This window comes from Hyaena hyaena, unplaced genomic scaffold (assembly GCF_003009895.1).
Source record: "Hyaena hyaena isolate Hyena2069 unplaced genomic scaffold, ASM300989v1 scaffold_224, whole genome shotgun sequence".
In the NCBI taxonomy this organism is placed as follows: domain Eukaryota; kingdom Metazoa; phylum Chordata; class Mammalia; order Carnivora; family Hyaenidae; genus Hyaena; species Hyaena hyaena.
The window spans coordinates 1,533,745-1,549,231 of record NW_024080854.1 but is presented as its reverse complement, the minus strand read 5'-3'; the positions used below and the strand labels follow the sequence as shown (position 1 = coordinate 1,549,231).

The 15,487-nt window shown below is 39.4% G+C and overlaps 1 protein-coding gene across 2 annotated transcripts in view; it reads left to right on the top strand.

The window, feature by feature from the left end:
* The first annotated feature begins 8,433 nt into the window (after window positions 1–8,433).
* Window positions 8,434–15,487, top strand: part of UGP2 (UDP-glucose pyrophosphorylase 2) — a 62,673-nt gene continuing 55,619 nt past the window's right edge. The window contains exon 1 of one of the 2 annotated variants that reach the window (XM_039243171.1): window positions 8,434–8,645. Coding sequence is in view for 1 of the 2 variants with exons in the window: in XM_039243170.1 (XP_039099101.1) it covers window positions 9,600–9,618 (19 nt within the window). In the remaining variant the exon portion in view is untranslated. Of the gene's footprint in view, window positions 8,646–9,258; window positions 9,619–15,487 lie in introns of those variants that run through there. The other variant, XM_039243170.1, reaches the window with a different exon arrangement.

Genomic DNA, 15,487 nt, shown 5'->3' with positions numbered 1-15,487 from the left:
GTTTGACTGGCAGTGGCTGTTCTTTGGTCTAGGGGGCCTCAAATGGAAAAATTTTACTTCATGTGACCTGCCACTCTCCAGTAGGTTAGAAGTGGCTTCTTCATACAGCATTACAAAGGGGAGACTAAAAGTTGAAAAGCTTCTTGAGGCTAAGGCTTGGATGTCACACAATATCACTTCAGCTTCATTCTACTGGTCAAAACAAATCACTGGGCTGAAGCCATGTTGGGAGAAAAAGACTCCAAAAGAAAGTCTTAATGGGATGAATGACAAAGTCATATTGCAAAGGAGTGGGGCACAGGATGGCCATATTTGCAAACACCCTATCATAACAAAATTTGTTCTTTTTTAAGTTTATTTTTAATTTATTTTGAGAGAAAGAGACTGGGGGAAGGCCAGAGAGAGGGGAGAGAGAGGGAGAGAGAGGATCTCAAGCAGGCTCCATGCTGTTAGTACAGAGCCCAATGTAGGGCTCAACCCCAGGAACCATGCATGATCATGACCTGACCTGAAATCAAGAGTTGGACGCTAAATAACTGAGCCACTCAAGCACTCCACAACAGAGTTTGTTTTGAAATCCCCCCTTTAGTGTTCTAAAAGTAAACTTATAAGTTGACCATTTGCAATCCAAAACATGGTTCCTGAGGAAATAATGGGAGTTCAGTCATAAATATTTCACTTGACAATTAGTTCAACAAATTTCTTTTGAGTGCCAAGGACTGTAATATGCTCTAGAGATACAAGCAGATAAGCTTCTTGCTCGCAAAGAGCTTACGATCTATGGAGGGAATATAGGTATTTAATACGTAATAATGATTGAGTAATAGTAACTTCAGGTTAATGTTATATCAAGGCAATACAGGAAATCATTAACTGAAATCATTATCATCACTCATACTCTGTGCCAACAATGAGTGAGATGATCTTTATAACTCTATAAGAGGTAAGACTGGTTATTAGTTGTTATTCTTGAAACTAGGCCTCATAGAGCTAATCAAGTAATTTATCTAAGGTTTTCAGGTTATAAGTGGCCGTACTCAAGATAAAAAACAGGCTCTTTCCAAAGTCTGTTTTTTTCCAATATACTCTTCTGCCTCCCTAGAAACCAATATGTTATGAGTACCTGAGATAGAAAAAATGCCAATAAATCAAAGCAAACAAATAAACAAAAATCTTAAATGATGGTACATATTTGGTATGGATTCTTCTGCAGGGACTTCAGTGTGTACAGTTTTAGGGTTGATCATTTAAGGTAAAAGACACTTAATCTAGTACACCTATGTAAACAACAAGCAATTCTGCTTATATTCTAAATCTTTTTGGACCCCAGGCTGTTATCATTTGGGTGTACTAGGTTGAGAAAAAAACCTTTCCAAAAATAATACCTGAAGGGGTTCTTTAAGATGACTATCTAAAAGCAACAAAAAGTTTAGATGAGAATGACTAAACTGACTTACCACTATAGAATGAACTATACTATACCCAGCTTAGTAAGCAATGAACTTAATCAGGAACATACACATCTTGCCTCAACTTCTGTTTTTACAAATAAATGTAGACATATGTAATATATACCAATAAACACACACTATATATATATACATGCGCACACACAAACACACACACACATACTTCAGATACTTACCAGTGTGACTTTAACATTGTTTTATTCCTTCTTACTAGGAAACTGGTAAAACTCTCAAGCTAACATGGCTTTAAAAAAGTTTTGTTCTATCTGGATTCTTATTTATTTATTCATTTTAATGTTTTCCTTATTTCTGAGAGAGAGACAAAGAGAACATGAGCAGGGCAGAGGCAAAGAGGTGGGGAGACACAGAATCCCAAGCAAGCTCCAGACCCTGAGCTGTCAGCACAGAGCCTGACGCAGGGCTCAGGCTTAGGAACTTTGAGATCATGACCTCAGCCAAAGTCAGGTGCTTAACTGACTGAGCCACCATGTGCCCCCGGATCCTTCTTTTCTTTCATTATCCTGGTACTCCATTTGCAGCTTTATCTGATCTCCATCACATGCTGGTCTGTGTTAAAAAGGTATCAAACAGCTTAAAGTTTCTGAATCTGTCTGTGATGTTCCAAATCTAGACAGTACTCTTCAATAAGTTTATTTCTATTATTCCAATAATCTCAGTTTTTGTTACTGTACAAATCCATGCAAAGCCAGGACTTCAGTGGGTTTACAAACCTCTGATGTTTTCTCTGTAAAACTCTGGTTGAAAGTCACTGATATTTGAGAATGGCCTGTCTCTCCCAGCATGGGTCTGTGCTCCAAATTCTCATTTTCTTGGTGTGCTGCCCAGCAGTGGTGGGAGGGGTAACATAGACCAGAATTTCCTAATTCAATGCTTTGAATGCCTTACAGCTGTGAAGCATGACATGGAGCCTTTAAGGCTTGGGGCAGGCAGTTGGGACCCCCAGGGCTGGTTGCCTCCAGCTGCTAGCTGTCTTTATCAGTGGGTGGGCCCAAGAGGAACAGAGTCTCTACAGGTGGAGAGAATGATGAAAAACATTCAGTAGTTCCACAGGCCACATACCCAAAGTGAATAGCAGCTCGGCAGCTGGCTGCTGAAGTAGGTGTCCAGATGGCAGAGTACCTCCCTGGCTGTGTTCAGCACATCGCAGTCAGCTCCCGGATGGTGCAACTTTGATGGCTCTGAAACTCTGACTCTACAAACATCAGATGCTTCCTACTATTAGCAGCTTATATGCCCTTTTAATGGCATCCAAACTAGTTTTGGTTTTACTGACCCAACAACATGTGTATTTTACCAATTAAATCTTCGTCATTCCTAAACGATATATACTAGAAAAAAGTCTAGCTGAATTAAAAATTCATTTGCCTTATCACATTAAATTTCATCATTGTGTTGGTCAATAAAAGAGCTGCTTGATTCCTTGAATGTAATTTCAACCATTATACATTTTTGAGTGGTTTCTAAAGAATGGTTTGTAAAAATTTTTTAAATCTATTTGTGCAACATTTCTTACGAATGGTGCCTTGTATTCATTTCTTATGGTTGTTGAAACAAGTGACCACGACCATGGTTTATAAACCATGGTTTATAACAATATATGCTTATTCTCTTATAGTTCTGGAAGCTAGGAATCTGAAATGGGTTTCTGTGGGCTAACATCAAAGTGTCAGCAAGGCCAAACTACTTCTGGAGGCTCTAGGGGGAAATAATTTCCTTGCTTTTCTCAGGTTCTGCAGGCTGTCTTCATTGCTTAGCTCATGGCCTTGAATCACATTGCCTTTTTTCCCCTGCCTCCATCATCTTCACATCACTTTTTTCTTCTCTGTCTTCAAATCTCCCTCTGGCTACATCTTATTATTTTTTTAGATTATACTTTTCTTTTTTAATGTAATCTCTACCCCTAATGTGGAGCTCAAACTCATGAGCTTGACCCTGAGATCAAGTCACATGCTCTACTGACTGTCCAGCCAGGCACCCGCTTCTACTTACATTTTATAAGGGCACTAGTGATTACATTTAGGGCCCAACCAAATAATCCAGGATAATCTCTCGATCTGAACATCCTTAATTCAGTCACACTTTTGAAATCCCTATTACCATACAGGGTTATATTCACAGGTCCCAGGAATTAAAAACTGGCTATCTTTGAGGGCCTTTATTCAGTCTACCACAGTGACTGTCAAGAATTTGAGGAGATTATAATTTGTAAGTCTTGATCAGAAGTATGTGTAGCTTTTTCAAGCATAAAACCTGATTTAAAAGGTCATGTTTGTGCAGGCAAGTTCAATTTTCTCCTTCAAAAATTTGAAAAGATTTTCTCTCAGAGTTTTATACAAGCTCAGTATCTAATAATTCCCCTATTACTTTGCATTTGTTATTTTCATGCTTTTATTATTTAAAAAGCAATTAACTTATCACCAATCCAATATAGATCCCCACATACTCCTAGGTTATCCCATGATGCCACATAAATATCATTTTCTCTGTGTTGTGATGAAGAAAAGGTTGGGAAATATAGCTCTACAAAGTTAGGAAACTAATATAATGGAGAAAACAGCCCAGGGTTTTAAGTGAACAAAATTTCTATCTGTTGTCACAGGAAGTCAAACACATAATGCCTAAAATCTAGAAACCAAAACAAATAGTGATAGAAATATTTAGAAATAAGTATCAGGTATTATACTGAGATAACTGTCAGAAAAAAAAGTGGTTGCCTCTGGGGTGCAATGTTGGAGTAAGGAGAGGTAACTATCTTTTGCTATTCTTTATGGACATTTTGGTACTAGATTTTTTTTTTGTAAAGATGTATATCATTATTGGAATTCTTTAAATTTAAAGGTTCAATGAAAAGTGGTACCAGAACTTGACATGAATATACCACATTTTTTCTGTGGTCTTTTCTCTAAATATGATATTCCTCCTTCCCACTGTAGAGACGGAAAAACACTTTTTATTCCCTAATCATATTACCCATTTAATGACATATAATTACTAAATTATTTAGGCTTCATCCAAAGAACAGTCTTGAGGATCTTCTCTTTAATACTTAGAGTGGTGGGTGTGAAATGCTTAAAATAGATTCCTTGAGACTGTTAGGGAACAGAAGTTCTTTATCCTTTCCTTCTCTGTGGTGGCACTGGCAGGAAATTTAATAAGCTACACTGAGGCAGAGATGTTTGGAAAATCATCAAAAGACATTTGATGGAATGCACAACAGGGAATCTTTAATATGGTTGAAAGAGGAAGAAAAAATAGGATTAAACTGAATACTTTTCTGTTTCACAGCTCTTCTCCATGAGGATTTCAAAGTCAATAAGTAGTCTCATCATCTATACATATATCACCACAGAAAAGCAAGAATGTTTATTTTATCTTCTGCGTTTAGAAGAGATGTGTTATTTCTTAGTGAGTCTTTTTGCAATTTCAAATTATGATTACATAGTGATCTGTGTTTATTATTAAAAACCCTGAGAGAATACAGGATTTTTTTTAATGGTTATTCCTAGGCTACTCATTAAAGGAAATGACTCCTCTGCTTCTATCACCAAGGTGGATCTGGAGATCCAGTTTGGCACATGAGTGAGATACAACAATTTCATCGGCATCACCATTTCTCAGCAAATGGTGAAAAAAACACTCTCCTTTGGGCAACATGCAGAATAGGAGAAACAGGAGACAGCATACTAAGGACTTGCCCTCTATGCAACTTTCAAAGGAGAATCTAGAGGGGAATTATTGATAAATGTGAACAAGATAATGCATGTTGCAGTTCAACTACATTCTTCTGAACCTAATGACTTTTAAAACTACTTAGATTTATCAACTCTTATCAGTCTTAGATAATTACCTATAATGTGAGACAACATTTTTTTAAAGCATCTTAGTTATTTAAAATCATTGCTACTTTGGGGACATAAAGTTAAATAACCTGTAAATTTAATTTGAAAATCATACTATGAATGGAAGGATATGTCATAATTTAAATTCACAACTTGTTTCAGCAAACTTCCTGATTCATTAACAACAGGGTGTTGGCAACAGGAAAGAATGAAGTCTTTCTCTTCCTCAAGTAATTGGAAACACTATTCATTTTTTAGACTACTCATTTATTAGTAGTTTGTCTCACAGATATTATTTGATATCTTTTTCTAGTTAACCCTGTTCAGTAACCTTTCGACTCAAGTGAAATGTCCTATTGTTAAATCTAGTCAGTAACTGGCAATTTCTGGCTAACAGCAACCCCCTTTTTTCCTTTTTTATGTGGGTGGCCAAGAATTTAGATAGGTACAGATGGGAGCCAATACCGAATGTGGGCAACAGTCTAGTTTATAATTGCTGCCTGGTTTCTTGGCTAAACACTTTGGGCATGACACAGAAATTTTTATGTCTCTGACATGTTCTCCAAAACAGCTCTGCTTTATTGTCTTGTGTATAGGGGATAGGAGTAGGATAGACAAGAAGAAAATAAGAGACCACACACATTGCTGAAGTACACTTACTTCAAACTTTAGCAATTTCAAAACCACCTCTCATTGGATAATGTTCATGTTGGGAGTTAGCAAAGCTTACTGTAAAGTCATCAAGACCTTGCATTTGCTGCTATTTTTCTTATACTTTGGCCTAAGTTCATATTCTAGGTAGAAATAACTAAAAATTAAAAATTCTTTACCTCTAAATATAAATGAAAGTTTAAAACTTATTTACTGGTGGCACTAAACTGGTCATTCAGTACATGCTTACTTAGTACTTGCTATATGTACCAGACACCTGCCAAACATTAAACTTAAAAACGCATCTCATTCCAACTTACTCCTCATACACACTCCTTCCCAAGCCCCATCTTCATCTTCCTTTAGATCCCTCCCCCAAGTTTCTGCAAAGGTTTAATCTGTAAATCTATCTATCCACGTTATAGATATCTAATGATAGATGTATCAACATCATGCACCTTGAAGGGAAATTCCAAAGTGGTGTATTATGAGAAAAAGGATTAAACACACAGACACACACACCAGAGAAAGTGATTTTTCAGGTACTAAAATGTATAAATACATATAGAGATAGGCAATTGCCTTCTAAGCAGACTTGAAACTGCTCCATGGTCATGAGCTTTCTCCTCATCCCCACATGATCTGCCAAGAGAGATTGTTTCTAGTGGCTCTGAGGAAGTGGGAGGCTCTTTTACAAAATGCTTGGGGCCTCAAAACTTAAATTTAAATCACTCTATAAATGAATTCCATTTTACAGAGCACTATTTGTAAATAATATTTGGGAATATAGCTATTAGAGTGCTACTTCTCTAAGAGCCAGCCTCTGGATGGTTGTGGGCTTAACCGCTGAAGACAGGTAGTCACCTACTCTAGAGATTTCTTGAGGCAAATGTACAACATCCTTTGGTATGATGTCTCAATATTTAATCATTCATAAATCAAGATGTTATTCTTAGGTATTACCAAATGCTCTTGTTGCAATTAAAACTCACTTCCTCTCCCTTAACCTTCTTTCTACCTTTAGGTAGAAAATAACTGATCATCCTTCCTACCATAAATCTGGTACAATTAAAGACTCTTCATTGCCCTTTATCTTTTGCAGGCTAAGCAAACCTATGGGGTCCAAATGTTTTGGTGGCATCTTATTTTGGTATTAACACTGATTGATAAATACTCTACTTAGTGCTGCTATAATTTCTCTACCTCACACAAAGGATGCAGAGATTCTGATTAAGATCCTGTCTCCAAATGCCATTATTAAAATGTAGATATCTGGGTTTTAGATACTCTTTGGTTTTATTTGGGGAAATTAGTTTTACAGCTGAGAGGTCAATCTTTTTGGATTTCACATAATAAATATATCACCAACGATTGTTGCTCTCTAGCATGAAAGCAAATTAATCACTGGCTTTTTCTGTTACTTGTCTAATAACATTTCCATACGAATATATGAGACTGGAAAGCTTTAAGTTCGTTTACAGGTGAATCATTAAAAAATTCTCACTTTACCTTGGTTGATTAGGATTGCCCAAAGCGTCAAACTCTTCTGGAATTACTTGGTTTATTGCAGGCCTCTAAGAGAGCGCTGACAATTCATCTGTCCTGACGTGGTCTGAGTCATGAAGTCTGAGATACACCCATTGAGTCTTACAGGTGTTGGCAATACCAGGTGTGATTTAGCGGGCGCTGGGCTGGCCCTTTCGCAGTTCCCACGCTACTGCCAACGTTCTATTTTTCAACATCCTCTTACCTTGTGGATAGTAAAGGTAAGCGTTTTGAGGGGTAACGAGCCGTTGCCACTTTGATTATTAAAGTAAATGCCTATCACAGCAGAACTCTCTGCAGGAAAAGGGACTGGCCTTGGTGGTTCTGGCGGCAGAGCCTTCAACAGCACTTGTTTCCACGCCCTAAATCCCTCCTTCTGTTGGTGGGCCCCACACTTCCCACTGCTTACTCCTTAACGCACCTTCACCCTCCCCAGACCAGATGTAGTGTAGAAGCTTGTATCTACTGAGAAGAGCTCTCTCAGGTAGTAGCGCTGGAGCGTTCTGGCTCTATCTGCTGTTTAGGTATCTATCTTCAATCCCTGGTAAACCGAAACATTTTTATGGACCGCAAAAATAACCACTCGTGCTTCAGATTCTCTCCCTTGCTGAAGTAACCGTACAAGGCTGGGAGTTTTAATGGTGAAACACCCCTTGACCCGCCGCAGCAGCGGCGGCTTCTACGTGCGGATCTCAGTGTCCTGCTCAGCGCCCACCTCCACGGAGCTCCCCCGGGCCACAGACACTCCGCCCCCTGCCACCTACACGCATCTCATTGGCCAGGCCCTGCATCCGACTCGGCTTCTGACTGGCGGTTGTTCCTGCCTGTCTGCGCGGCGGGGACATTTCCGCATTGAGGGGGGCTGCTCCAAATGGAGGGGGAGGGGAGGTGTTTGGGAGAAAGTGGGGGCTTGGGGTGTCAGAAGCCGGCAGCCAGGTGGGCACAGGGGGTCAGCAGCTGGGCTGCGATCGTTGGCGAGGAGTTCAAGTTGTGCATTTGTGAGGGAAGAGGGGGAGAGAGAAAGGTGTCTCAGAGGTGACATTCTCTCAGCCTGCGAGCCTTCTTCCCGGGGCGCCATAAACGCCCCCAATTTCCCAGCTGATAAAGGAAGAGGAGGAAGGTGGGTCTCGGTGGCGGTTTGCAGAGAGACGGGGACGGGCTTCGCAAGACCCCTTGGGCGGGTGTGTTTCCCTCTAGGAGATGTGTATACAGAGCTCCTCTGCCCCACCCGCTGTGTGGCCCCGGAGGCCGAATTTCGGGTTCGGGGCACTCCTGCATTCCAGTCCCTCGGGCTCGCGGCTGCCTGCGGGTTCTCGCCTCGCGGAAGGCCCCTTAGTGTTTGCTGCGGGATGGGGATGATATGACCTTCGGCCCCTCCCGAGAAAAAGCCACGACTGGGTTTCGCCTCGCTGCTGGAAGGGGGCGAGCTGGAGGCCCCGGCCCGCCCGCGGGCGCGCGGAATTCTTACAGACTTCTAGTCCCAGGGTGTTTATGGGCTGGTAAAAACGGTTGCGTTGCCCCTCTTTGCCGGCCTCACCAGCTTCCTCGACCCTGCTGGGGCGCGGGCCTCTGTTGACCGAGGTTTCCCGGGGAACCGGCCGGAGGCTGGAAGGCAGCGAGGGGGAGGGGGAGGGGGAGGGAGGGGTGCGGCAGGCCAGTGTCTGCTGCCGTCCAGCCCGGGAGGGCGTGGGGACGCGGGGGGCGGTGAAATAGCCGTTGTAGATCCTCCTCTTTCATTGATGAAATTTAAGTTCGTGTGATTTTACCTTTTCTGGGAGTCTCCAGCTGGCCCTGGTTTGTGTCAGGAGCGCAGCGTAGACAGGAGTTCGAGGCAGACTCAGTCGCACTAAGTTTCTTCTGTCTTTTTGGAAGTGGGGGAGGTTTTCCTGGGGTGGTTTTTTTTTTTTTTTTTGAGGCAGTTTTAATAGCTTTTAATACTCTCTTAAGTGGCTAAACAGAGGAAGGGGAGAAAGAACACGTCGGTTGTTAAAACAGGGGAGGAAGAGAAACGTGCCCTATAGCGTGACTCCTAGATATTAATATATATACATCAGTATTTTAATAAATCCCTAAAATGTCGAGATATGTACAAGGTAAGACACCCTTCTTTTTGTCTCTCCGGTTGCTTCAGCCGAATTGGGGTTCTGGCAGTCGGGAGGTTGGTGGGTGGTTTGGAAGTGGAAATGTTCATTTGAGATGCTATTTGCGAAACCCTTTTCCTTAAATTGACATTTGAGCTGCTTTGAGCTGCTAGGTTGGCATTTCGGATACATATAATTTATACCTCTGTGCTCTGCTGAGTTTAGTTCTGCCTCCTTGAAATCAGGTTAGTAGCACTCTGGCTTGCCAGGTTAGTGGCTGTTAACTGATGATAAAACAGGATTTTGGCTCCTGATTAACCCCCATTGTCTTTTCCTGGTGGAAGTCAAGGTAAAGATGTGTGCGCCCAAGGGCGGGGGAACCGTGAGGGCCGAGGTAACGTAGGAGGGTTTTTCCAGGACTGTTGGGGAAGCTTTAGTGTTCTGTGCTTCTGCTCGGTTTTGTGTGTTACGTGGTTTGAGTCTCAGATTCAGTTATTGCGAAACCGGGAGTAGCTCGTAGAAGCTGGAGGTCATTTCAGCAAGAGAAATGACTTTGCTGCATTGCTGTTTATTTTTTTTCATTCTTTGAAATTTGGAAAGATTATTAAGATTTCTTTGAAATTTGAGAATTGCCGTTTAAATTCTACATGTGTTTTTTTAAAGGGGTTAGCGAATGCCTCTGAATTAAGTGTTAACATTGCTTGTATGTTGGAGAGTGTGTGTGTAGGTTGTACACATTGAAATTGGTGCTCCCTTAAACCTGTCACTAGTTTTTAGCATAGGATTTGCACTCTGGTATGCAGGTAAATCCTTTTCTTGCATATCCCAGAGTTTAAAAGCTTCAGCTATCTTGCTGAACACAGAGGTAGTGAAAGTTCACTACCACTTAATGTGACTCTGAGGATGAACTTTAAAAAACAAATTGTCACTTAGGGCCATTATTTGACCCTGGGAATAAAAATGCCTTAGTAAGTTTTATATCATTTTATTAACTTTTCTTTGAGTTTTGTATAATAAATTAAGAGTATTTGCCTGCCTTATTTATGGAAACAAATGAGGCAGTTATGCTTACCTTTAGCACTAAGCTCAGAAATGTCACTTGTCATTTAGACTTTCAAATTCTTGTTCTACCTTATATATGATGAGAGAGGCTGTTTATGTTCAGATTGAATAAATGTCTTAGTCAAGAATGGAAAAACAGAGGTAACTTTGCTGGGTTTGTAACAGCAATAGCAAAATTACCAGAAAGCTGCTTTTTGCAAGAGTATGCTAGGAAAAAGTGGACAAGTCTTTTTTTCTTTAAAAGTTAAAAATATTGTACTTCAGGTATTACTTATAGTTATGCTTTAAAGTAACTTGTGGAGGTGATGTGTATTGACCGATTTCGCAGCCTTTGCTGTTAATGGCTAACGTCTTCAGGTGATCCAGAATCATGTGGCAATACCTAAGAGTTGCTGTGCATATTCCTTTCCCTTGTCATCTGCTTTTTATCATGGAATACTTTTAGATTTATGGAAAAGTAACACATTTCTCAAAACTAAGGAATTACCATTAGTACATTACTGTTAAATAAACTGAAGAGCCAGGCTACTGTTCCATGTTCAACCCAACATTGCATTTAGTTGCCATCCACTTTTGGTTTAAATGGCAGTTTTCCTTTTAAATTAGCAGTTTTGCTCAAAAAGATGATACCTCTCCCCCCAACAAATTTAACATGATTGTGTTCCCTTCATTATTGTTTAAATTTTGTACTTTATACACCCTCTATATGTTTAATTAACACTGCTGCTGTTACAAATGATAAACCTAGTTGGCTATTAACTTAGCTGTCTCCACAGATATGTTTTAAAATGTAAGGGTTGGGATTTTTGTCTTTGAATTTTTTTGTACCAGGTTAAATTGATCTTTCCTGTATCACTTTCTGATAGTTCCACTCATTGACACTTAGCTCGTGCCATAGGCGAAAGATTGAACAATTAGGCCCCTGATTGTTTTCACCTGTTGTCTCATTTAAACTTCACAAGAGCCCCTAAGAGGTAGCTTTTAATTATGACCTTACAGTTGAGGAAATTTAAGTATGCTGTCCAAAGTTCACAGCTAGTAAGCTTTCAAATTCCTATTTAAATGTTTCTAAAACCCTTGTCATTTCCAGTACCTTTTGTTGCCTCTTTTATTAAAAACCTATATAAATGGCTTGTTTCTCTGACTAGACTGTCAGTTCCCTGTGGGCAAAGATAATATTATATCCCTGCGGGAAATAGTGCCTTGAAGTGAAGGATGCTCTAGGAGAATTTGTCATGGATGACAAATGAGAAACTTAGCATTTTCCATTTACTTTTTAGTAGGATAGCCTACATTTTTTTTATTTTCAGTTATAGGTTTTTTTTTTTTTTTAAATAACATCACTTAGATTACATAAATGTTATGAAAGAAAGATTTACATTTGGGTTTGAATTCTGACAGGTGATCTTAAGTACATAACTTTTCTGAATCTCAGTTTCTACTTATATAAACATTGGGTATCAGTACTTTGCCACAGGGTTATTGAGAAGCTGAAATGAGATGAATTAATTGAGTGTCCTAGACATAAAATAATAGATGGCCAGTGAGTTTTCCTTTTCTTTCTTGAAGTGGTGGTGGCCATTCAGATAGCGTTGCCACCATAAACATAACCATATGACATCAACAGAAATAAATAGAAACAAAACAGGTATGACTGTTCTTTATTTTCCTATTCTAAGTTTGGTGTTTAGGTCCCCAGGACTTGGGAGTTGACATATTTAAAAAAAAAAAAAAAAAAGTGCAAGAGTGGGAGAGAGGAAGCTTAAATTGTGATACTAATAGATAATTGGTGACAGTTTTTGTTTCAGTGGAGTCAGTAAAAATATTTTGAGCATTTACATGTGTATTCCTTATAGCAGGCACTTGAAATTCAGAACATCGAGGTATTATACCTTTGTGCTGTTTACATGTGTTTTTGAATGCCTCGCAGGATTTGGGGTTGCTACACTTGGCTTGAATTTCTTCTCCCAAGTGTAGGCAGTGTGCTTTGTAGGAAGGCTGGGCATCTCCGATCTCAAGCACTTTGACCAATATGTCATTAGGTAGAAATGTTCAGTTAATGAAAATGCTTAGTGTTTATAGGCAAGAGCATTTTCAGTATACATTCCTTGGCCGAAAAAAGCTTCACCTTTCTTTGTCCATCTCTCAAGTCAGTGTTCCTCAGGCACTTAAGTATCTTTCTTATAGGAAGACTCTTCTTTCCTAAAGAGAAGACCTAATTCCCTAGCTGTTCTGCTCTCAGGTCATCTTCTGCCTGCTTGTGAAATTACTTCCCACTTGCTAGTTTTCTCCACTCCAGGGATTATTGCAGGGCCCCCAATTACTCTAAATGTGAGTACTAGCGGAGTTTAGAAGGGAATCCGTGTAACAGTTGGAGGTGCTAGGGGTCCTCAGCAGCTGTGACTTTTTGTCAGGTTTGTTAGTGGGTGTCATTTGGGAATTTGCTTTTTTAGAAGTTGTGAGAGCTATCAGATAATCTCTCTATGTGATTTGAAGTTTATAAATGGTGCAGGAACTACAGTTATCTAGCCTGCTAAAGCCATGTTATGTGCTTATACTGTAATATTAGAGGACTTTTTTGAAATGTTTTTAATAGGCCATTATCTATCTAAATTATATAAAAATGTCCTTTAATATTCTTAATTTGAGGTACTTTCTTATATTTCGGGGGAAGCCATTTGAGTATCTCTGCGTCACTTAAACATTTGAGGCCTATCGACTTTCCCATTTGTTGGAATTCTCTCTTTATGACTTTATTTTTATGATTCCCGCTTGGTAGATGGCCGCTAGCCAGGGAGGATTAGCTGAGCTAATTTTAACTGGAGGGGTCTCAGATGAATATATGGATGAGATGCATTCTGGGATCTGGTTGTGGAGGTTGGGCCTTGGCTGTTTCTTCTCAAATCCTGAAACTAAATTTAGCTTATTGCTGATTATTTAGATGACTAGGATGTTTTTAGACCAAGGGAATTGTGACATGGAATCTACTAAGGCAGTAGTAGAGGGGACAAAGCAATGACTGAGACCCACTCCTCATTTTTTTAAAGATAAGTCTTAGGATTCATTATGTTGCTACAGAGAGGGGGACTTAGTTAAATTCAGAATCACAGTTATAAATGGAAAATTAAAAGAAACTCAGAATAAAGAGTTGAGCTGATGAAAACTTTGTTTTTCTACCATGAACTTTGTAATCTCTATGGTTAAATTGCTTTTGTTCTTGATAACTGTGTCTTTCTTACAGTAAGATGGATGGTTTTAATTTGTGAAAGCGTACCGAAAAAAGAAATTGATAGGGAATGTTAGAGAAATAAGAAATATTAACTGGTAAACTTCTCAGAAGTGCCATTTTAATATTCTGAAGATAAATTGAAAAATAACTTTAAAAGGAAATTACTCTAAAATGTTAAATTTTGGACAGTAGGTGTTTTCTTGTAATACCACTTCACAGAGACCCTTCTCCGTATGTGAATTTTTTAAAATAGAAAATAGTAATTTTATGAATTGTAGTAACTTTAAAATAATGGGATACTGGGGCGCCTGGGTGGCTTAGTCGGTTAAGCGTACGACTTTCGCTCAGGTCATGATCTCGCGGTTCGTGGGTTCGAGCCCCGCATCGGGCTCTGTGCTGACAGCCAGCTCAGAGCCTGGAGCCTATTTCAGAGTCTGTGTCTCCCTCTGTCTCTGACCGTTCCCTGCTCATGCTGTCTCTCTTTCTCTCTCCTAGAAATAAATAAAAATATTTAAAAAAAAATAAAATAATGGGATATTTAATAACACTAGTTGGCCCAATAATGAAAATGCTCCAGGTAAAAGAATAATCTACTGTAGTTTTTTTATTTTCCACCAAGTTGTATTTGGTACTTTTATGCATAAGTGCAGATATTATTAGTTCTCAGAAAGTCAGATATATCCATTTTTGAAAAGTTAATATAAACAAATATTTCAAAGTCAAACTGTGGATTATGTATAAAAAATAAGTAAGAGTTGATTGTACTAACTTTCCATAATCTGATTTTTCTTGATATCCAGAATTTATGCCAGCGGAGAAAATCTCAACATTATTAGAATAAAATTTGGGGGAAAGAACCTCTGAGGGTTTGGGATTTAGTGAATGAGGAAGTATTATGATTCACTTACCACCGTTTTGATTGCTATGAATCTCTTTAGAAGCTTGACTTTTTCTAAAGACTGGTATCCTTTTGATACCGCCTGTATATTCTAAACTATCATATTTTGGGGCGCCTGGGTGGCTTAGTCGGTTAAGCGACCGATTTTCGCTTAGGTCATGATCTCGCTGTTCGTGGGCTCGAGCCCTGCGTCGGGCTCTGTGCTGACTGCCACCTCAGAGCCTGGAGCCTGTTTCAGAGTCTGTGACTCCCTCTCTCTCTGACCCTCCCCTGCTCACGCTGTCTCTCCCTCTCTCCTAGAAATGAATAAAACATTAAAAAAAATGTAAACTATCATATTTTGAACTTGGTATAATGGTGTTTGAATTTTGGACATCTTCATCTTGGATGATTTGATGAATTGTTCCAGGCACAGTGACAATTAATTGAAACCATATGTCTTAGATCTCAAATTCTTCTACCAGGCATGCATCTTTCTATTAATAACTTGCTAAACTCTTTGAAAGTTGGCTTGATCAGTTATCAAAAGAAAATTAAGCTATGTGTTTGATTGGGCTTTAAGTGTGACAAAGGGGATAATTCTCCATTTGAAAGCTGTTTCCCAGTTCTCTGTTGGTGATGCAGGCATCTCTTTTAGTTTGTTGCAGAGTAATTGTTTAGGGCTGAGTTTCTGCCTCTGCCATCATCAGTCC